Below are 22,800 nucleotides of genomic sequence, written 5' to 3'. Positions count from 1 at the left end.
AGGGAATGAGAAGACAAGTTACAGATTGGGAGAAAATATTTACAAAGACACATCTAATAATGGACTCTTATCCAAAATACACAAATAACTCTTAAAACCCAGCAATAAGAAAATGAACAACCCAAATAAAAAATGGGCAAAAGACCTGAAAACACAACTCATCAAAGATACGCAGATGGCAAACAAGCAGAGTAAAAGATGCTCAACGTCATAGACTTTGGAATTTCTATTAAAACAATGAAACAGAATCACACACAATTGCAGTGCAGTTGAGCATACCCCAGGTACACTGTTCCCAGACTTGTGTAGGGCTGGTTCCCTCTGTCTTGCCTTTCTGTTTGCAGCATAAATGCCACTTCACTGAGGTGCCGGGGACTCCCTCACTCTGTCCCTCCCGCCTCTCACTGCAAGTACCTGCTTTATTTTACTAGATGGCACCTGCTCTTTTCTTTCACCTGACTTTGCTTTCATGCTCTGTCCATCCATTCCTCCAGACGCTGAGCTCCTGAGGGCAGGGCCCATGCAGGTCATTTCTAGCACTGCACCGTGGCCTAACTTGCCCCTTGCGCAGGTGAATGCTCCAGGCACAGTTTCCGAACGAATAAATGAGATATCGAAAAGCCCCCTTCCCACCTATGAGCTGCTCACATTGTGGAGATGGATGCTACTAACAGGAGACGCAAGTCGGGTGAGAGGCAGGGGGACACGCAGAGTGGCCCTGGGAGTCTCTCTGGCTACAGCGGCCCCACTGAGCAGAATGGGCACTGCGTCCCCTGACGGCCGGCGCTGGCACTGGAGACCCAGGCAGGGAACCCAGAAACAAGCCCTCACCTGGGTGTGGGTGTCCTCAAGGCAGTGGGACTCCCAGGGCTGGGGGGGGGGGTGGGCAACAAAGGGGAGCTGCAAGCTCCAGGGGAGATAAGAGGGGTGTCGGAAGGCTCCCTTGACCCCTTTCCCTCCACTGTCCCCAGGAGAGCCCAGTCCACTCAAAAGCGTGGTGTCCCGTCCACCCCACCCGCTTCCAAATGAGGGCCTGAGGCTGCAGCAAGGACGCTCCCCTCCTCATGCGGGGCTCGGCCTCCCCGCACCACCAGGACCCCCGCACTCCTGCAAGCCCCAGCTGCTCCGAGCCGGGAAGGACCCCAAAGTGTGGAAGGCCTTTTCCAAGGGCACAGTAGGTCCCTGACGGGGAACCAAAGCCAGGCAAACTTCTCCCAGGCTGGGGGCCTCAGGGCACCCGAGAAAGGCCATCCTTGGTGCAAGAAAGCGGGGCCCACTCCCGCGCCCTGTGGTCCAGGGAACGCAGGACTCCGCACCGTGACCCTAGAGCTTGTCCTAGGATGGCCCCGCCATGGAGACCCCCAGGAAAGGTGAGGAACCCCTGCCCACCAGACTAACACTTCTGCCTACCTCAGTTGCGTGTGCACCCTGTGTGAGGGAGAAGGCACCCAGGAGGCCCGGCCTACGGGGACCGGAGCGGCACTGCCAGTCAACTGGAAAACCCTCCCCGCCCCTGCGTGGCTCTGCAAGCCAATTGGAAGTCCGTCGTCCGCGCCCCCGCAGCCAATCAGAATGTCCAGAGTGAGTGCCTCTAGCCATTTGGGACTCCCGCTGGCTCTGTGCCTTCAGCCAATCAGGATGCCTGTCTTTAATAAAACCAGCCAATCAGAGTGCCCGCCACGCGAAGCCAGCAGCCAGTGAGGAAGCCCGGCGTTCGTGCCGTCGCCAGCGCTGTGGTAACTCGCGCGCGGGGCGGCGGCGGCGGCGGCGGCCATGGGAGATATCCCAGCCGTGGGCCTGGGCACCTGGAAGGTGACGCGGTCGCGGGCTGGGAGGCGCGGCTGACGTAGGGGAGCCTGGGGCTTGGGGGCGCCCAGTGGGGCCCAGGCCGGGGCGGGGGAAAAGTGCGGCCTCCCCTCGGCCTGCCCGGCGCCCGGGCAGGTGCTGCTGAGGTGGACGCCCGCCGCCCACACGCAGCCTGGCCCAGCCTTTCCTAAAACGGAGGCGGCGTTGCCCGCAGAGGCGGCCTCTGTGAGTCGCGGGGACCTCGCCAGCGGCACCTCTGACACTGGGGCCGTAGCGGCGGCGTTGGGTGGGGAGGCCGAGCCCTCGTAGTGACTCAGAAATGGAGCAGGGAGGCTGAGGGGAGGCGGCGGCGCTGGACTCGGCCTGAGCAGGGACCTCGAAGCCTCCTCTCCAGCAGTGAGAAAGAAAAGTTGGGGCCGGGCGCGCGGTGTGGGCTTGTAATCCCAGCACGTTGGGAGGCCGAGGCCGTAGTATCGCCTGAGCTCGGGGGTTCAAGACCAGCCAGATCAACCTGGCGAAACCCTGTTTATACAAAAAAAAGAAAAGAAACTAGCTGGGCATGGGGGTGCGCGCATGTGGTCCCAGCTACTCGGGAGGCTGAGGTGGGAGGATCGCTGGAGCCCAGGAAGTCAAGGCTGCAGTGAGCTTCGATGGCGCCACTGCATTGCAGCCTGGGGGACAGAGCCAGACCCTGCTCGAAAACAACAACTAACAAAACCCAAACAAAAAATTTAAAAGGAAGATTGGAATTGCTGACTAGGCTTTCAAGGAAACTTTGGGACCTCATGTTTTTCCCTGTTTAGAAGCAGACCGCCCGGATGCCTGAGAGAAAGGACCTATCATCGCTCTGTGCATTTATGGGGTGTACTGTGATGTTTTGAGATGCGTATACAATGCAGTGTGGTTAAATCAAGCTAATTAACATATCCAGCACCTCTTTCAGTTGTTTGTGGTGAGATGTTTGGAATGTATTGCCTTGTTTTGAAATACATGTTTGTAATAAATTATTGTTGACTGTAAGCATCCTAGTGTGCAGTAAATCTCAAAAGCTATGTCTCCTGTGTGTCTGAAACTTTATATCCTTTGATCTGCAACTTCCCGTTCCCTTCTTCCTCACCCTCCTCCCAACCGGCAGGCTCTGATAACCACCCTTCTACTCTATGACTTTTCTCTACTTTGAACTTTACGATTCCTGTCAGTGATTTGAGACACAACACTGACTAAAAGTGTTTAAAATTTGATCTAAAAAAAAAAAAAAAAAAAAAAAAAGGGAAAAATACTTTTTTAAAAAAATAAGAAGTCACATAGAAAGTTAGTTACAGAAGGAGTCAGAAATGGAATGTTTAAGTCCTGCTCATCAAATATTTAAATTATTTCTCCTACCTGCTTACCAACTTTTAGAGGTCAGAAGTGTCCCTTTGTTCATATTGGTTCTCAGCGTCTGGTAAAGGATGTGCATCTGGCAGCCATTCATTATAGCACTCGATAGATTAAACTGTTGAGTCTCTTGCTTCCCTGTCTTCTGCAACAATTCGGTGCAGGAGTCCAGACTCGTGCACACAGGATAAGGAAAAATTAGTGAAAATTGTGCTTAAGAGGTCAAAATATTGTATTTTTTTGGTGGGGGAGTACTGCAAGTGCATCAAATTGGATTAATCATAATCGCTCATCACTGGTTCTATGCAAAGACTTATTTTTACTTGGCTATTTTTGGTAGTGAATGAACATCACAGACCTATCATCAGTTATCTGTTGTCCCAGAAATGCTGCATCAGTGGCCAAACACCAGAGCTCATTGGTATACAGCAGCAAGTGTATTACTCCTGCACGGGAGGTCAGCAGAGCAGCTCTGTGGATCTTGGCTGGCTCCCTCACTTGCCTGGGGATTGGCTTGTCTCATTTAGGATGGTAGGGGCTACTCCACTTGGCTCCACACACCTCCCGTCTTCATGCAGCTAGTTAGGCAGTGTTCTCAAGAGCATGGCTGAAGCACAAGAGAGCAAGAGAAGCCATAAGATGTCTGGAGGCCTCAGCCTGGGCTCTGCTTTTTTTTTTTTTTTTTTGAAATGGAGTCTTGCTCTGTCACCAGACTGGAGTGCAGTGGCACAATCTCAGCTCACTCTTACCTCCACCTCCTGGGTTCAAGCGATTCTTCTGCCTCAGCCTCCCAAGTAGCTAGGACCACAGGCGCATGCCACCACGCCAGGCTAATTTCTGTATTTTTAGTAGAGACGGGGTTTCACCATGTTGGCCAGGATGGTCTCGATCTCTTGACCTCGTGATCTGCCCGCCTCATCCTCCCAAAGTGCTGGGATTACAGGCGTGACCCACTGCACCCAGCCAGGCTCTGCTTTATTTGTGGCCACTTGATTCATCTGCGTGCCTGTTTGGCACTGTCTTAATTACTACAGTTTCTTGATAAGCCCCCATGTCTAGTAGGGCAAGTCACATCTTTCTGCTCTTGTATATTTACAGTGTACAATTTGTTAAGTTTTGACAGATGCATGTACCCAGGTCCTGGCTTTTTATTTTGGCTGCTTATTTTCCACTGTAAGTTTTAGAATTAGCTTATGAATTCCATGAGAAACTTTATTGGTGTTTTGATTGGAACTACATTAAATCTGTAGACCAGCTTGGAGATCATTGACATCTTTGTAATATTAAATCTAACTTTTCCACAACCATGGTAATCTTCTCTGTTAATAAATTGTCCTAAATATGGTTCATTTGTAACGTTTTTTATGGTTATATAGTTTTTTCTGAAGAGAATATATATATCTTTTGTTGGAATTATTCTTGGGTTCTTGATAGTCTGTGATACTACTGGAAATTATATTTTTCTGAAATTACATTTTCTCTTTGTTTCACTTGGTATATTCATTACACTTCCAGCCACTTTACTAAACTGTACTATTATTTCTGTTAATTTGCCTATACATTCCTTTGGATTTTCTACACAAATGATCATATCATCAGCAAATAATGGCAGTTTACTTTCCTTTTTTTTCAATCTTTAAGCTTCACATTGCTTCTTTTTATTTAAGTGCCTCCAACACAGTGGCTATTCTTGTTTTGTACCTGATTTTAAAGGATGTAGGATGATGCTGGAAGGTGTTTACCTGAATGGTTTCTTTTTAATATTGATATTCTTTATCAGATTAATTCTTTTTTCCCTAACTTACCAGGAGTTTAGATTTTGAATCTAAACTGGTGTTGAATCTTAACAAATATTGATTGAGATGACTTTTGTTTTTGTATTTTAATCTGTTAATATTGATAAATTTTGGATTTTCTAATATCAAATCATCCTTAGATATCTGAGATAAACTCAACATGGGTGTGGCGTATTATCTTTTCATAAATATTGTTGCATCCAGTTTGCTTTCATTTTAGTTAGGATTTTTGCAACTGTATTCATGAATAAGATGAGTGTGTAACTTTCCTTTTAATATTTTTGTCTGATTTTGATTTCAGGATTGTGCTGGGTTTGTAGAATGAGTTGAGACAAGTCCATCTTTTTCTACTGTTTGAAAGTTTGTGTTAAACTGGGATTTTTTTTCTTGAAAATTTTATGAAACTCTAGTAGTTTTTTTTTCTAATTGCTTCATTTCTTTAATAATTATGTAACTATTTGGGCTTTATTCTTGAGTTAAGTTTTTCTAGGAATTTTTCCATTTTATCTCATTTTTCCAAATTATTGACATATAGTTATTGATAATATTTTCTTTTAAGTCCATTTTATCTGCATGTTTTACTTTTCATTCATGTCAGTTTAAAAAAAAAAAAAAAAAAATCTGTTTCTTTATCAGCCTAGCCAGAAGTGTGTTTATTTTACTGAAGTTTTTCAGAAAACCAACTTCTAGCTTTATTAATCTTCTCTGTTACATCTTTGTTTTCTATTTTATTGATGTTATTCTTAATCATGTTTTTAATCTTTCCATCCAATTTCTTGGGTTCTTTTTCTAACTTAAGATGGATACTTGGTTCATTTGCTTTCAACCACTCTGGATCTGTTGCCTATAAAATGAAGATAATGATGCTGCTCTAACTCCTGGGGTTACTGTGAACCTCCAGTGAGAAAGTGTTTTGTGAACTATAAAGCACTTGTCAGTCTTGAGTTTAATGAGATTGCAAAGCCCGCCCAGCCCCATGGTCTTCCCTAGTTCTCATCCCTTCCCTTGCCTGAGCTGCATTTGGAGTGACTGTTCTCTTTCCTGAACTGCCTTATTGCTTATAGCATCATACATTCGTTTGGAGTTTGTTATGTGCTTTTTGTGATGATACCTTCATGTGAGTCTATACCTCTTCCCCTTTATTACTGGACGCTATGGTCTCTGAGGGTATAGGATGAGTCTTAAACCTCTTTGCATCTCAGTTATTATTATTCATTCTACACTTTTTTATTGCTTTGATCATTCAGGAAACACACCATCTAGCTCAGTTTTCTGAAGACACCAAAAATTACCTATAGTTTTTTTCCCAAAATATGTAAAGGAGTTGGAACTTATTTATAAATTCCTTTGTAACTCTGACATTATCTGTGTTTTGGTTTTTTTGTTTGTTTGTTTGTTTTGAGACGAAGTTTCGCTCTTGTTACCCAGGCTGGAGTGCAATGACGTGATCTTGCCTCACCGCAACCTCCGCCTCCTGGGTTCAGGCAATTCTCCTGCCTCAGCCTCCTGAGTAGCTGGGGTTACAGGCATGCACCACCATGCCCAGCTAATTTTATGTATTTTTAGTAGAGATGGGGTTTCACCATGTTGACCAGGATGGTCTCGATCTCTTGACCTCGTGATCCACACACCTCGGCCTCCCAAAGTGCTGGGATTACAGGCTTGAGCCACTGCACCCGGCCCCATTATCTGTTTTTAGACTGATTACATTAGTACCAAATCAATGGCTTAATTTTTTATGTATTATTTACTCCTCATGCTTGGGTGAAAGGGGAGAATTGTGTTGTATTCTTCTGACTGTGGGAAGACAGTTTGTTTTGTTGGTTTTGCAGGCCGCTCCGGGGAAAGTGACTGAGGCGGTGAAGGTGGCCATTGACGCAGGCTACCGGCACTTTGACTGTGCTTACTTATATCACAATGAGCATGAGGTTGGAGCAGGGATCCGTTACAAGATCCAGGAAGGTGTTGTGAGACGGGAGGATCTGTTCATTGCCAGTAAGGTAGGGCTGCTCTGTGCAAAGCCAGCAGAGCTTGAGTAATGCTACATCTCTGAAGGGCTTTCCACTTTCCTTATGGGAGTTGATGACTCTGTTTCACACTGAAATCAGAATAAACAAGAATATTCACAGCTTCACGAGCATGCTGAATTATATTGTGTACAGATTTGTTTCATATTATTTACTTGGTCATTCAGGTGGGAGTGTACCAATAAGCCCCAATTAACAATATATTCTTCAAATTCATTGAGCGAGGGGCACTTTGGCTACAGTGGTGAGTAGGACAAAGTCATTGCCTTCACGAACTCTGTCTACACAGCAATTCCTAAACTCAGAATTACTGGGGTGATTGTTAAATACAGATTCCAAATTCTATCCCTCATCTGTTGAATGAGAAACTCTGGATGTGATGCAGATGGAGGCAGCAGCTTGAGCACAGGCATAAGACATGAAGCAGTATGACAGGTGCAGGGGTTTTTAAGGAGCTTGGTGTATTAGCCATTCTCATGCTGCTATAGGGACTTACCTGAGACTGGGTAGTTTATAAAGATAAAGAGGTTTAATGGACTCAGCTTCACGTGGCTTGGGAGGCCTCAATCATAGCAGAAGGCGAAGGAGGAACAAAGGCACATCTTAACATGGTAGCACACAAGAGAGCATGGGTAGGCAAACTGCCCTTTATAAAACCATTAGGTCTCATGAGACTTGTTCACTGTCACCAGAACAGCACCAGAAAAACCTGCTCCCATGATTCAGTTACCTCCCACTGGGTTCCTCCCACGACATGTAGGGATTGTGGAAGCTACAATTCAAGATGAGATTTGGGGACACAGCCAAACCAAACTACTTGGTCTTCCAGGACTACAGGATGTCAGGCTGCAGGAGTAACAAGAAGTGAGACTGAGTGGTGGATGGGGTAGGCCATGGAAGTTCAGCTGTGCCATGTCAGGAGCTGTGGGTATTAGGGATTGGATGGCTGAGGCTCACAGCTTCATTATTTGTAAAATGAGACTCTGGATTTGAGAATTTCCTGAGTAACTTCCCAGTTAAAATTTCAAACCCCAAGGCTCAATGTTATTTCTATAGTTGAATTGCCTTCTGTTTTACTTCATGGAAGTAAATGTTCATCAGTTACCATTCCTATCTGTGCTAGAGCAGAGAGTGGTAAGAGAGAAGGCTTGGTGTGTGCTTGCCCAACCAGGGAGAATAGTCCAGGTAGGGATGTGAGTAACTGGAGATTTCTAAGGCTTGCCCTGCAATTTGGAGCAAGTTGCTTCTGTGTGGATCGTAGTCAGCAGTGGAAATATGTTCATTATTTTGGACATTTGAAAAAGTCATAGAAATATAATCAAATAAATAAATCATACATATACACACCACATAGAGACAACTGTGATTAACAATGGAATGCATTTACTTCTGGTGTTTATTTTTTATTTTTGTTAATATGCTGTGCTCGTTTGTTTTCATTTATTTTACTCCCCTTTCTTTTACTTTCATTTAACTTATCATTTTTGTTTTTCCCTTGCTGTGATGGAGCCTTCAGGTTAGCTTCTATCACAGTCAAAAAAGTATAATGAAGGAAATAGGGGAAAAAAACAAGTTTTTCTACTAAATGGGACTGTGGGGGAAAATAGCTAAAAGAAGTAAGGCAGTGTGAGCTAACTCTCCTGGGTTAACCTGTACTGTTACAGTGCCTGACAAACAGAGAACCCTTAATATGGAGTATGTGTAAGTGAGAAAAACAAGGTAGAGATTTTTCTGATTTTTTTGTCATATATTTTCTGCATGAAGGAATTTCATTTTCTTTCTTTCTTTTTTTTTTTTTTTTTTTTTGGTCCCAGTGGATCCAAATAACCATCAAATATCTCTTGGCATCCTGAGCTTCACTTGAAGAGGAGTCAGGCTGAAGAAGCCCAGCTTTGGAGCCTCTCCCTGCAGGTGTCCTGGAACTCTTCTGAGGATAATGACCCTGTCCTTCTGTCAGAACGTGCTGTGTTGTATTTGTGGTCATCTCATCTTGGCTGTTTTTGGTCCAACACCGTAGCTTCATGGGGCTACCGAATGGGTGCCGTGCTGGCTCTGGGTGGGCGTATGTGACACTGGTCCCCTCTCCTTTGTAGCTGTGGTGCACCTGGCACACGAAGCCCTTGGTGAGAACAGCATGCTGCAGGAGTCTGAAGTCCTTGAAGCTCAAATATTTGGACCTCTACCTCATGCATTGGCCCATGGGTTTCAAGGTACTGTTCAGTAGGTGGTTCGTTCCCGGGTTTGCAGGACTTTCCTCCCTGTGGTCATACCCCGTCTTGCAGTGGGGAGTCAGGGCCAGGGTTCCAGGGCTGCATCTGCCACATGCTAGCTGCAGCCTTTGGTCAGGCCTCTTGATATCTGGGGGTCTTAGTTAAGGAGAGGCTTGGCTTGGAAGATCTCTGAGGCCTCCACAGTTCTTTCAAGCCAGTCACTTTTCCTCCAGGCCAAGAGAGCAACAGGTTTTTTCTCTTCAGTCTTTAGGTGAAAGCAGAGATCAGATGAAGAAATACTGCTTCTCAGACAGTTTCCAGTGAAGTCCTAGGCCTTGTCTCTGGTTGCATGTTCTGTCCTCTGGGGAGTGAATGCTGTTTTGCAATATGGACAATATGTGCTTATTCACCTGCAGCAGGGTCCAGTGGGTTATGGTGGTAGTTGGCTTTTCCACTTGGTTTTATTCTCTAAATTGCGTCACGGTATGTCTGGAACATGCATCTGAACCATGGCTTTGTCACTCAGCTACCCCGGTCTGGCCATGCAGCTTCCCTACTCCAGGCAACCTGCTTCTCACACAGGTCCTGGCCAGGATGTCCCTGCACATTTGCCCTGGACCATGATGACAGCCTGCCTGGGCAAGGGCCTGATCACACAGGTAACACCTGTGAGATACAGAAGCCCTTGCAGGGATGTTCTCCCTACACTGGAGTGGGTGACTGGTGCTCAGGGGTATTCCACATGGCCATCTGTGAGAGGATCCCTTTGTGTGTGCCACACTGTTGGTTACTGGTTCAGAGTGAAATAACAAAAACCACTTCCTTCCTAGCACAGCTTTTCTTAACCAAGCCTTTGGATCCAGTTTCCATAGATGATATGGGCAGCCATCCATTACTCACACTGACCAGGAGTGGAAGATACCCAGAGGGCAAAACCAGAGGGGTGATTCTGAATGATATCTATGTCTCTGAAATTCATCGCATACAGGAAGTCATGATTAAAACAATGGCTATAGCGATACTGTACTCATTGCCAGCCAGCATTGTTTTAATTATGTATCTAGCACTGTTTTAGGTGCTTTACACATAGTAACTCCTTTAATTCTCATGACCGTTCTACAGAGTTGACACTGCTAATATCCCTCTTGGACAGATGATGAAACTAAGACACAGAAAGTTTCATGTTGAAGTTATATTATTGGAGCCCAGAAGCATATGCTCAAGTCAGACGTTTCTTACACTTTGCTACCCTCATCCTTTAGCAGATCCCTGTCTTTCGATTTCTGGATGGGAGAAAAGGAGAAGGTCTCAGATCACAAAACAAATTACAGAAAAGGGTAATGCAGCAGCATCAGCATGTCTTCTGGCTAGTGGGAACTGCTAGGCCTGGTATGATGCTGGACGATTAGATCAGGGTCCGAGTATGAGGCCTAGGCAGCATTTTTGTGGACCCTTGGATAAATGTCAACATGGGATATGGCTTTAAAGCGAGACTGTTAGTTACTTCAGCTCATCATAGAAAATGCCTCTTTCATGTGGATTAGGCTGGAACATGTGACATTCTTCCACTGTTGCTTAGGAATATGATTAGGTGTCCTTAAATAAACATGCCCGTGCCATTCACCCTTAACACCCTGTGTAGGGCTGCGTGAGGGAGGTAGCTGGATTGCACATCCATGCCCCTAGCTTCTCTGAAAGGTGACTAGAGGTTCTCGCCTTTTCAAGGTGTCTCTCTGCCCTCCACCTCCTGTGCACCTTTGTATTCTCACTTCCTTACCTCTCATGATGATGGGGATTCTAAGAAAAGAAGACAAGACCCTATCAGTGGAGTTAGGAGAGGGCTGCTTGGGCCCTATAAGACATGAAGAAAATGCACTCCCCTCCCATTCTTTACCTGAAATTAGTAAACTGTTTTCTGGAGGCGATGAAAGAGAATGACCTTGCATCAGTGAGGATGCAAGGTCTTCCTTTCCCATCTTGTGAGAGATGGACAGTGAACATCAGGCTGGTGGAGGTTTTGCTAGCCACCCAGTTCATGAGCCCTTGATCTTTTCCTAGAAAGGTGAAGGCTGGGCCTGGTCATATGGCCAGGCTGGGGTTGCTTAGCGACAGGGCCGTGGCTTGGATGCAGGTCTCCTGATACATGGAGTATTTTTTTTCATACTTCTCAACTCTCCTTCTTTGCAGCCTCCTCATCCAGCCTGGATCATGATTCCCAGTAAGCTCCTTTCCTTCTGCTTCTCACATCCTGGAGTATACGACTTGCCTCTGGACTGCACTGACATGGTCATCCCCAGTGACACAGACTTCCTAGACACGTGGGAGGTAAGCTGAGCCACACCACCAGGCAGCCTCATCTTGGGTGGGTCTCCATCCAGGATGCAGTGAGCTGCTTGTGTTCAAAGACATCGAGGTTGTCTACCTGAGATGTGGGGTTTGCGGTACAAATGAGGAATCAATACCTGAAGAACTCAGACACCTCAGTGACTTTCTTGTTACCTTTGGTTTGGTGTGGTGCAGCTCTCTTGCCACTTTATTTGAGGGATAGCTCATTACAGATATCACTTTCTTTTTTCTCAAATAGTTTTTTAATTAAAAAAACACATTTATTTCAGAAAACACAGGAGAGTTCTTCCGTATTAAACTGACATTAAAAAATTTATTTTCCCGTCACCCATTGGTACCACCATTAATGTTTTACAGTTCCTTTTTATTCTCTCTTAAGCATTTCAGAGTGATAAAGTTGGCAGCATGGAAGCTCAGGCTGGGGAGGTAAGACCAGTGTGAGGAGGCTTACCAAGTGTCTGCCCGTTTCCAGGGTTCAGACTAAAAACAGCCCTTTACTGCAAGGGCTTGCAGTAAAGTCTTGAGCAGGGAATTAAGGATGTGGTGGATTTGAGAGGCTTTTGGAAGTAGACCCACAGGCTGATGTGAGGCTTAGGCTTCGACTCCAGCATGGCTGACCGAGCATGTATGGCCATATGGTTTTGGTAACCAGCATGTAGGATGGGACATCATATTTGAGGCCCACGAAGAAAGTGAGTTCAAGCTTAAGCTTGCTAAGTTTAGAACAGAGCTTGCTGGGTGAAGCTCTCCAGGGAGGAGGCCAGAGGGACCCCTTGAACACAGAGGAGTCCCAGGCTAGGACCCCCATCAGCAGAAGACAAAGACTGACTAAGGGATCTGAGATGTCAGGACCAGGGCCCATGGGCGTCAACCCTTTCTGTTACACAGTTTTATCTCCTAAAAGATTTGGGTTAAACTCTAAGGTTCATGTAGCACCAGTGAGGGGCCAGTGATTGTTGCAGTTGAGGCAGTAACTCAACCGCCGCATGTTGGCTCATTGGTCACTCAGGACTTGCTGCTGACCACGGACCCTGGCACAAAGCCATCCTCTTCCTGAAGCTCAGGGGCAGCCTGGCTTGCTGGTCATTGACCAACTCAGAGCTTTAGGTTACTCTGCCCTCAAGTTCCTTAAAATGGTAGGTACAGAGGGTGGGTTAGGAGAATGATAATGCATCCGTGTGCTTAAGATCAGAGTCTTAGTGGAAAGAAAGGTGAACAAATAAAATCCGCAGCAGACATCAGGAGGAATAAGAACAGGAAGAGCTCACCTGTGTAGAGTGGTGGACGCCAGTCTTAGCTAACGTTTTCTGCGATTCCACATAACCCCTACATAGCCCTGTGGCACAGGCAGGGTTGCCCTATCCTGAAGCTGAGGAAACTGGGGCCAAATGAGGCCATGCAACTTTCCCAGCATCCCCTAGCCAGGAAAGATGGGACTGGGATCATACCTTGAGTGCAGAAATGCTTCTGAAGCTTGAGGTAAAATATTGGGTGGAACCAGTTGTAGAATACCGTACCGAACTGCTGAGGGACATGGATTGTCAGTTCAATAGACAGAACCTTCACACTCAGCGGAGTTGTTGTTCTCTTACAGGCCATGGAAGACCTGGTGAGCACTGGACTGGTGAAGAACATTGGGGTGTCAAACTTCAACCATGAGCAGCTTGACAGGCTTCTCAATAAGCCTGGGTTGAGGTTCAAACCAGTAACCAACCAGGTAAACCGGTGGAAGCATCAGAGAGTTTAACCTATGTGGCTGGCTTCCCAGCTGCTACCTCCACAGGGCTCTTCTGGAGATGGGAGGATGGGGTGAAGCACAAAACAGGCGTCTTCTTCTCTGACAGCAGTCAGAATGGTAACTAAAGGCAGCAGCTAGCCAAATGGCTTTCTCAAAGGTGCGTCTGGGTAGGTGGTACTGTTAGCAGGCAGGGTGTGAGCTGGCACTTGGCCCTCCGTGTGCGATGCGGGCAGGTCACCAGTGTGCTCAGAAGTGGTCAGGGTCCTGGCAGGTGCCTCACCCCCATTAGGGAACATGGGTCTCCCCTCCATCTCTTCCTAGCCTGCAAACTGCAGTAAGAAAGCATGGATGGCCAGATGCCCTCATGCCAGGCTTACAGGCTACTGAAGCTGATGCAGGTTTTTAATGTAGAGAAAAGACTTGTGGGGAAAGAACCATTGTATTTTCTGGACTGGCTTTATATCATTTATATGTATAAGTGATACAAACTGTATAAAGATCATTTATACAGTACTTAAGCTTTTTATTGAAGAGTAGAAGTACACACGTAAAAGTTGAGCTGAATAAATTCTCATAAACTGAGCATAGCTCTAGGACCAGCATCTAGCTTGGTAAACAGCACACCTAGCACCCCTGCAACTCCTGCCCTGCAGAGCAAAGCATCGTTCTCATTCCCAGCAGCCAGGATTTGCTTCTGAACTTTACACAGATAAAATAATAATGCATCATAAACGCCTCTGTGCTCGCCTCTTTCACACAGCACTGTTTCTGTGCATGTGATTGTAGATGGTGCTCTCTTATTTATTGTGGTATTCTGTTGCGTGAATTGACCACAATTGAGTTATCCACTCTGCTGTTAGTGTGTTAGTGGGCACTTGGACAGTTTCCAGTTTGGGACTATTAAGAATAGAGCATCACTCTCTATTTTTTTCAATAAATATGCTTTTTTAAACAGTTCTGTATAGCATAGATGCAGAAAAGTGTGTGAATCACAAAAGGCATACATAGCTTGATGAATTTTTGCAAGTGAACAAACTCAACTATTCAGTATACAAAACAAGAAAAAACCCTCAGCCATTCAGTGGCTCCTCTGGGGCCTGTCGTAGTCGCTGCCATGAAGAGCAACCTGGCTTCTGACCCAACTAATACAGTTCAGCTTTGCTTATATACAACCTTATATACGTTAAGTTTTTATATATGTGTGTATGCATAGTAGCTTCTGTTTTGTGTCAGTATTTTTAGTTGTTTAGCAATTTAAATACCTGGGAATGGTTATGGCATAGTCTGAGTAGACAAGGTGGGTTGGACGAGTAGAGGGTCTGCTTTTTGATAGGATGATGGATACCCAGGAACACAGGATTCAGAAGGTGCCAGAAGCTGGCCTCTCTTTTGGAGGCTTTCCAGAGAGGCTGATCTTGATGAGCTTTGCATGTTCCTGAGAGTGAAAGCACTGTTCATAGTTCTCTGTAATTTACACTAAATAAGTATTTTAAATCTCCTTATAACCTGGAATTATATATAAGAGTTTGGAGAATGTGCAAGAGACAGTGGTCCTGCTCTCTGGCTTCTTAAAATATTCATTCAAGTCACCTGCAGCATGTATTTCTCACATGCAGTTTTTCTGTTTAATTCATTCATGCAATGGATATATTTTTATTGCTTTCTATGTGTATGGGTTGTTCTTAGTGTTGGCAAGACATCCATAAAGAAAAAAAAATTCAAACAAAATCTCTGTCTTCATGAGGCCTAGATCCTGATGAAAACAGAAAGACAATAAGCAAATATGTAAAATCTATGAGCTGTCAGTTAGTGCTGTGGAGGAAGATAAAGGCCGTGGGGAGATGGGAGCTGTGGAGTGTTACAGTCTTTACCTGAGTGCTCACGGAAGGCCCTGCAGAGCAGGTGGTATTGGAGCACTCAGACAATTTAGGTGTCCCCGAGGCCATAGACTCAGAAACCATGATAGCAGCTGGCCTCTTGGAGACTGCTCTGTCCAGGCTTCTCACAGCAGAAACACTCAGGCCTGGAGATGGGCCCCATGGTCCTCAGTGACAGCCAAGACTTCAGCGGAGGTCTTCTGCTGTAGAGCTTTTCTAGGACACTAGTGGTCTGAATTTTATGTAAGCTGTGATTCTGTTGTAGATTGAGTGCCACCCATACCTTAATCAGAAGAATCTGATCAGTTTTTGTCAATCCAGAGGTGTGTCTGTGACTGCTTACCGTCCTCTTGGTGGCTCGAGGTAAGGATACATCAGTGACATGTTAGTCAGAGGCCGAGTGGGAAGTAGATGCCACCTTCTCATTTCCTTGGGATGATTTGGGGAGGCCTTAATGGAGGTTTTGACAGGGTGTGGAGGGACGGGACCATAGAGGGCTGTCCACACCTCTCAAGCCTTGGATTGAAAGCAGGGCTTATTACTGGAAGGCGGGGAGTGGCTGTAAGTGGGCTGCCCTGGAAGGGGCAGGACCTCTTCAGGGACATAAACTAGCCTGGAGCAACCCCTTTGCTGAGTTCCCCATCAGGGCATCAGTCATCTGACATCTCGACAAGGATGCTCCTCAGGCCTCTCAGTGGTTGGATGAGGCAAAGCCTGCTGTCATCTTTACCCAGGCCCTGCAACTGTCCTGTGCTGTCTAGATCAGCTAAGGGGCCTCCAGCCATTCAGCTACCTAAGCCAGAATCTTGGAAATCATCCCTTCCCACATCCCTAATCCAATCCAGCACCAGAGTCTATTGATATTGATTATTCTGCCAGGAGAAGTTAGACTTTGTCTCATGATTTCATTTCTGCCATCTCTGTCACTGCCTTAATTAAGTACAATTCCCAAGGTCATTAGAGAAGCCCTTCAGCTGCCTCCCTAACCCACTCCATTCTAATCCATTGCTCCCAGGGTGGCTGAAAGGAGCTGTCTCCTTATGATCATGTCACTTTCCTGGGAAAAATTCTTCAGGTCTTGGTGTGGCCTGTGAGACATAGCCAACCTGACCACTGCCTGCTTCTGGCCTCATTCCTACCCATCCCTGTCCACATCCTGGGCATCAGCCACATGAAGCTGCTGTGGTTCCTTGGATAAAACATGTTTTCTCACCTCTGTGCCTTTGCAGATACTGTTCTCTTTATCCACAATATTTTTTTAATCTGGCAAACTCCAGTTTCTAATTTAAGGTTCAGTCCAGTATCACCTCCTCCAGGAAGCCCTCCTGACCCCTTATTTATGTTTCTTACATACCCCTTGTCACGCTGTCTTGTGATTTTCTTCACAGTCTCTTCCACTAGTCAAAACAACCTGAGTGGTGGAGGTATCTTGTTTATTCTCTTCCCAGCTCCTAGCTCAGCACCTGGGACAAATTGGGAATGCCAAAAAGGCTGAATTCCTTGAGTTTTACCACCTGTGTGTTTTCCTTGTGAAGTGGTGCATGTGTGTTTGAACTTGCCACCAGCTGGAGAGTCCCTAGAAGGCTGGGTCCATTCCACAGCTGAGCTTCGGGGTAGAGGATCCTCCGATGGAGTGAGTCAGGGAGGTCTCAAAGACGGACTGGGGCAGGAAACTGTGCACTCTGTTTGCTTCCTTCAGGAGACCTTGGGGACTAGTACTAGCACAATGCCTGACAGGGTGATGGCTCAGTACGCACTTGTTAAAGCAGCGAATCCTCGAAGTTCCCAGGGACCACCCATGCCTGAACAAAGGATGCAGAGACTATGATCATCTTCAAAATCACTTGTAGTAAAGGTTTCACATGTTCACAATATTCACTTTTTAGTGGTATTTTGGGTGAATTTTTCTGAAATTATTATCATCAACAAATATTGATTCCTAGTGCTGTGCTAGGGCATACAGTAGAAGCTGAGAAGCCAGAGACCCCTGAGAGTCGTGGGGGAGTTAAAACTTGGGAGCCCACTGGCTCGTGCACTGATGTGGCCACCAGGTTCTTGAGGAAAAGCACAAAATACACATGAAAAGTGATGTCATGTAGCTGTGTTCACCAACGTATTAGCAGTGGTCATCTCCAGACTGGAAATTTGGAGTGATGTGCTTTTTTGTGTTTTAAAATTTCCTATAGTCAGCTTGTGTCATGATGAGAAAATAAATCCTTCATTTTGGAGAAAGCTTTCTCCTTTCTAAAGAAAGGGGCATCCATGTCGGATCTCCTGGCTCACTGCCCTGTGCTGTGTCTCTCTAGTGAGGGAGTTGACCTGATGGACGATCCTGTGATCCAGAGGATTGCCAAGGAGCACAACAAGTCTCCCGCTCAGGTACTCAGCGAGGGCTGTTCTGAGCCAGGAGTGCTCTGACCACTCCACATCCTTGGGGAGTCCTGGGGTTTGGCAGGTCCCAGGAAGGGACTGGCTCACCCAAATGAGTCCATGACTCATCAGAACCTCCCAACACTGAGCAGCAGAAGTTGATCTGCAATCGCATTCCCAGTCACTCACACCATGTACCCTTGCCTTGGAGCCTGTCTAGACTCAGTAGAGGAGTTTCCAGGCCTTTTCCCTCTGCCCCACCGACTGCATGCATGGTTAGTATGAGATGGAACAGAAAAGCTATTTATTTTAGTCTTTGTTCTAATGTCCAGTGGGGGCTGGGTGCATGTTAAGGAATTCTCATTAAGGCAGATTCCTTGGTCTCCTCCTTGGGCTGATGGCTATCATTACCAACATACTGACAGAACTGGTTAAATGCCAGTAACTGTTGGGGCTGTCATTGACTCTTGGACTCTTACTGTACATTAAAACTCAAAATGTTAGAAAATAACTTAGACTACATGGGATTTCCCTTTGAGTGATAGCAGACTTTTTGTTTCCTTGCAGATTTTGATCCGATTTCAAATCCAGAGGAATGTAATAGTGATCCCCAAATCTATCACCCCAAGTCGGATTAAAGAGAATATCCAGGTAGGTGTTTTCCTTCTTTTATGTTAGAGGGTTTCAGATCATGTGTTAGATGGGAAGGGATGACTGCTGTAGCATACAGCCTCAGGATCAGCAGGGACCTCTCCCTCTGCACTGCGGGTATTGGTGGTTGACCTTTCACTCACCAATCCAAGGACCCAGGGTCCTTCCGTCTTAGGGCCCCCTCTCCCCTAGGGTCTTGGTATCTTCTCCATCCAGCCCAAGATTGGGAAGGCAGGAAGAGCATCTCATGGAGAAGACTTTTATGGACCAGGCTTGGGCATGTGCATCTGTCACATGGCTATGCCAGCCCACAGAGGAGGCTGGATGTCTCCTAAGTGTGTGCTCAGGAGAAAGGGGAGGCAGTCAGTGGACAGATCTCCACCTCCATTGCATGGAGGCATGCCTGCGTAGCCTGAGGGCACTGCTTTGAGTTGTGTGGGAGGGTTCTGGTCCCGACTCCTGTTTAGTGACTTCTGAGGCAGGAGTGAAGACTGGAACAGGTGGAGTGTGTGCAGAACACAGAGAGGCAGTGGTCCTTTTCAGGGCAACCCTTTCACCTTAGCCAAGACCCACAGAAGCATGTGAAATCTATTTTTGGAGTTATGTGTGGCTTCAACCCTGATGACATAGCCTATAACCCAGTCAAAGTCATGGACTTGGGATTCCCACAGGCCCACTCACCATTTAACTGCTGTCTGACCTCTCTAAGCCTTATTTCTTCATTAGAGAACCTCTCTGATAAGACCACTGTGAGGGTGAAATGTAATGACACAGTGAAGGGGTGGCATAGTGCCTGGCGTGAGGAAGTACCTGATGCTCTTATTTGCCAGTCACCCCCAGTCCCGGATGTCACCTGTGGTGATCTCACAGGCATTGACAAGCATCGGGGGCAGCTCACCACTGGCCATGTCAGCATGGGTGTGTGTGAGCCTGGGGCCAGCTGCACAGCTGCATTTTGATAGACAACATGCTCTGGTGCCCAGGAGTCAGCTCCCTCTTGGTGTCTGAGCTACTTATGAGTTCCACAAGGCACTGCTGCATCCTCAGGGCTTGATTTGGTTGTGCTAAGTGAGCATTTCCATCAAATTTATTGACTGACCCATCTGTAGCAGTGCCTGTGCCCTCAGGCTTGCTGTGTATGCCAGGCTGGCTGCAGGTAGGCATAGCCCTGCCATTGGCAGGAGAGGCAGGCCACCCATGATGGGAGGACCTGGGGATGGGCAGGCTCCTCATGGTGTCCGCAGCGCTCTCCCTTCCGGGCCCTCATCCAGCTCACCTGCTGCCCACATCCTTCCTCAGGCATCCTGCTCTCTGAATGGCCCAGAGCAGCTCTGGGTGACCAGCCAACCTAAAGCCTGAAGAGTATGGATTTGGCTAAGCTATAAACTCAGTTCTCTGTGATGGCTGCTGACAGGCCTCTTGGAATGAGGCTGCAGGTCTCATGCAGTGATTAGATTTGAACATTGCTGACTGACTGGCATCTGCTCCACATGGGGGCCTGGCCTAAGGTGCCCTCTGTGCCCTGCAGGGCAGCCAGGATTGCTCCTGGGACATAGGCTTGGGGGATGGCCCCAGTTCCACCCTTGTGGCTGTCAGTGCCTGGGATCCCCATGGCCTAGGGGCAGTGAATGTGACATAGGGACCTCAGGCCCAGCTGAGATGCCCCCTTCCTCTGTTAGGTCTGCTGCACACTGAGGGCAAATGCCATCCCCAGGCAGTGAGACAGGACCAGGCTGATGTGAGACCTGAGGGCCAAAGCAGAAGTGATCTGATGGCTGAGGACAGAGAGCAGCATCGGGTTAAGAGGGTCCGTGGAAGTGTCCATGCTGTCAGGAGGAGGTGGGAGCTGGGTCCACAAGACTGACCAGGAGAAGAAAGGCACAGAGGTGCACAGGCACAGGGCTCCCAGTGCAGGGTGCTGGCCCAGCCCACCTCCTATCGCCCTAGTGCCATGCAGAACTGCTGCTGCAAGGCACCTGCCCTTTGTAGAGTCTCTTCTAGAATTGCTCACTGTTACCCTTAAATGCAAGCATCCCCCTACCCTGGCCCCAGCAATCTCCACTCCCTCCAGATAACACTCTGAGGCTACTTTCTCCTGGCCTCAGGAAGGGGGGAGGCTTTTGTGAGAGAGGGGCACTCCAGCTCCTCACACTGGGAATCACTCAATGCACTCCTCTTCCCCATGGGAGACAGTCACTCTGCCAGGCTGGGGTGGACGCTGATGCTGTGGCCATGGGTCCTGTTACTCAGTATGTGGAAACAATAAAAAGGGAGGGAGAGGTGGGCCAGAATACTGTTCTCAAGGAAGAAAAACAGGTCACTCTGTGATATGGGTACTGTTAGACTTCATAGTCCCAGGGCCAAGTGGCTCCCTAGTTGGCAGGTGTATGGAACAAATGGTTTTGTTGGATTTTTTGAGGGTAGCAGGGTCAGTGGAAAAAAATCCTGTGCTTTACCTTTTAACTATTCTCCTATGTTCTTTACTCCACTAAGATGAGTGCAGTATATATTCCATCTTTCCAAGGCTTCCTAAATGTAGCCAGGACCAAGCCAATACCAGTCACATGATCCAAATCAAAAGGCATTTGGGAAATCCAGACTGTGATTCAGGGAAATTCCAGCTGTCTGATGAAGTGTTTCTTTTACGTCTTTGTGTCCCCTGCTGGTCTAGCACAGTGCTATGTAGGTAACATGTGCCCCATTAAATGTGAATTGAATTAAGTTTTCTATTAACATTGTATTTTGGTTCCAGGTGTTTGATTTTGAATTAACACAGCACAATATGGATAGCATCCTCAGCCTAGACAGGAATCTCCGACTGGCCACGTTCCCCATGTAAATATGGTTCCTTATTTTTAACTAGAGGGAAAACTATACAGATTGGATAGTTGATGCCTGAATAGGTATTTATCATATACATTTTAGATTAATGAAACCTTCTCATTATAATTCTGTTCTGTTTGAAGATGGACCACTGAGTGAAGCTAATTTCACTGGGGAGGTTAAAAGTATATATCATTTAAAATGTTTCTCTTAAAAAAAATCACTCTTTGTTTCAATTTTTGATTTATTTTTCTGTTTTTCAGAACTAAAAATCACAAAGACTATCCTTTCCACATAGAATACTGAGGACAACTTCCCCTTCCTTGTTTCTGCTCAGCCCAGATGCACCGACACCGTTAGCAATGTTGACCCTCCTCTGTTAATGGCAGCTGTGCCTGGGACAGGAGCCACACAGTCAGAGGAGGGTGCAAGAGCCTCCTTCTCTGAGTAATCTGGAGAACTGAGTGTGTTTTAAGTGAAGTCCATGGGGTTTCTCCTAGACAGGCTGTGTGGCCTCTACTCTGAAAAAAAACACTAATAACTCATGAATGAAATTTGCCTTCACATTTTAAGAAAACCTTATCTTATGAAATTATTTAAGCCATCTAAGAGCCGAGGAAACAGTGTAATCCATCTCTGGCCCATTGCCCAGCTCCACCAATTGTGCCCCAGGCCAGCCTGCATCACCTCCACTTCTTTCTCTGCCCTGCCAATGACACCCAGGTTATTCTAAAGCAGAGTCCTTCCCTTTCCCCAGTGGGAAGGAAAATGGGATAAGTCTAGAGCACTATTTCAGTTCAATAGAGAGGCTTTTTTCTCCTTAAAATCTGAATTTTAGTTTTTTCTTTTTTCTTTTTTTTTCTTTGAGACAGAGTCTCGCTATGTTGTTCAGGCTGGAATGTAGTGGAGTGATCTCAGCTCACTGCAACCTCCACCTCCTGGGCTTAAGCAATACTCCTGCCTTAACCTCCCAAGTTAATTTCTGGTTAATTTCTAAATACTAGTTTTTAATACGGTCTTCTGGTAAGTCAAGTTATACCTGTGGAACCCCCATAGCAGAGATGAAAATACAGCTCATTTCCTCACATCCGCTCATCAGCCTGTTTAGTTTCATGTATCAGGAAGAGGCCTTGCAGAGTGTGGTGTTCACACTCAGGCGTTGGTGGAAGATGTGGTTTAATGGATTTTGTGTGGGCTAGAGGACATGGTCCCTGTTTCTTGCTATCTGCTCAGCGAATCTGGCCTAGCTCCTGTGTCTTGGAATTCACACCAAATCTCCAGGGATATAACTTCTCAACTCACAGGCCCTTGGCTTCTATTCAAAATGAGTTAAGCCAGAAGAAAATTGATGTCTGCTCCATGGTCTCCTCCCTCTTCCTATATCCCCCACATCAATCAGCCTCCATATGAGCCTCTCAATTCTGTTCCCTCTGCATCAGGTTCAAGGAAGGCATGGAGGCCTTGCCCAGTGGCTGAAGGGGCCTGTTGGAGATAGTCCCCCTCCACATCACTTCCCATTTTCACTTTATCACAGGCATGCCAGCTGAGTCAGGGGTCTGGGGTCTGCAGATAAAAGTTGTGCCTTTCTAGCTCTGTGATCCTGAGCAGACGGCGTCACCTTCCACCCCTCAGTGTCCTTGTCCACTCAATGGAGGAATTGCAGTGCCTCCTGATTGTGGAGACAGTGTCTGGCCCAGGATATGTCCCAGCAAGAATGCATTGTTACTACAACCACTATCATTGCCATCCATCTCCCTTCCCAGCCTTCCAGATGTGCAG

At 46.6% G+C, this 22,800-nt stretch overlaps 1 protein-coding gene across 1 annotated transcript; it reads left to right on the top strand.

Annotated features, from left to right (window-relative positions):
* Positions 1 to 657: 657 nt before the first annotated feature.
* LOC116536400 (1,5-anhydro-D-fructose reductase-like) lies at positions 658 to 21,847 on the top strand. Its single transcript, XM_032258132.1, has 13 exons — positions 658 to 688; positions 972 to 1,174; positions 1,393 to 1,581; positions 1,662 to 1,846; positions 6,679 to 6,979; positions 9,100 to 9,216; positions 11,404 to 11,541; positions 13,157 to 13,279; positions 15,443 to 15,540; positions 17,484 to 17,556; positions 18,115 to 18,198; positions 20,951 to 21,033; positions 21,285 to 21,847. Exons 1-13 carry the CDS (start codon positions 658 to 660, stop codon positions 21,325 to 21,327), a joined length of 1,668 nt encoding a protein of 555 aa, XP_032114023.1. The 3' UTR covers positions 21,328 to 21,847.
* Positions 21,848 to 22,800: the final 953 nt, after the last annotated feature.

The sequence above is a fragment of the Sapajus apella genome, unplaced genomic scaffold (genome assembly GCF_009761245.1).
Source record: "Sapajus apella isolate SASKATOON/1434 unplaced genomic scaffold, GSC_monkey_1.0 scaffold100, whole genome shotgun sequence".
Classification (NCBI taxonomy): domain Eukaryota; kingdom Metazoa; phylum Chordata; class Mammalia; order Primates; family Cebidae; genus Sapajus; species Sapajus apella.
The sequence above is the reverse complement of the archived record's forward strand: the minus strand, read 5'-3'. Positions and strand labels throughout refer to the sequence as shown.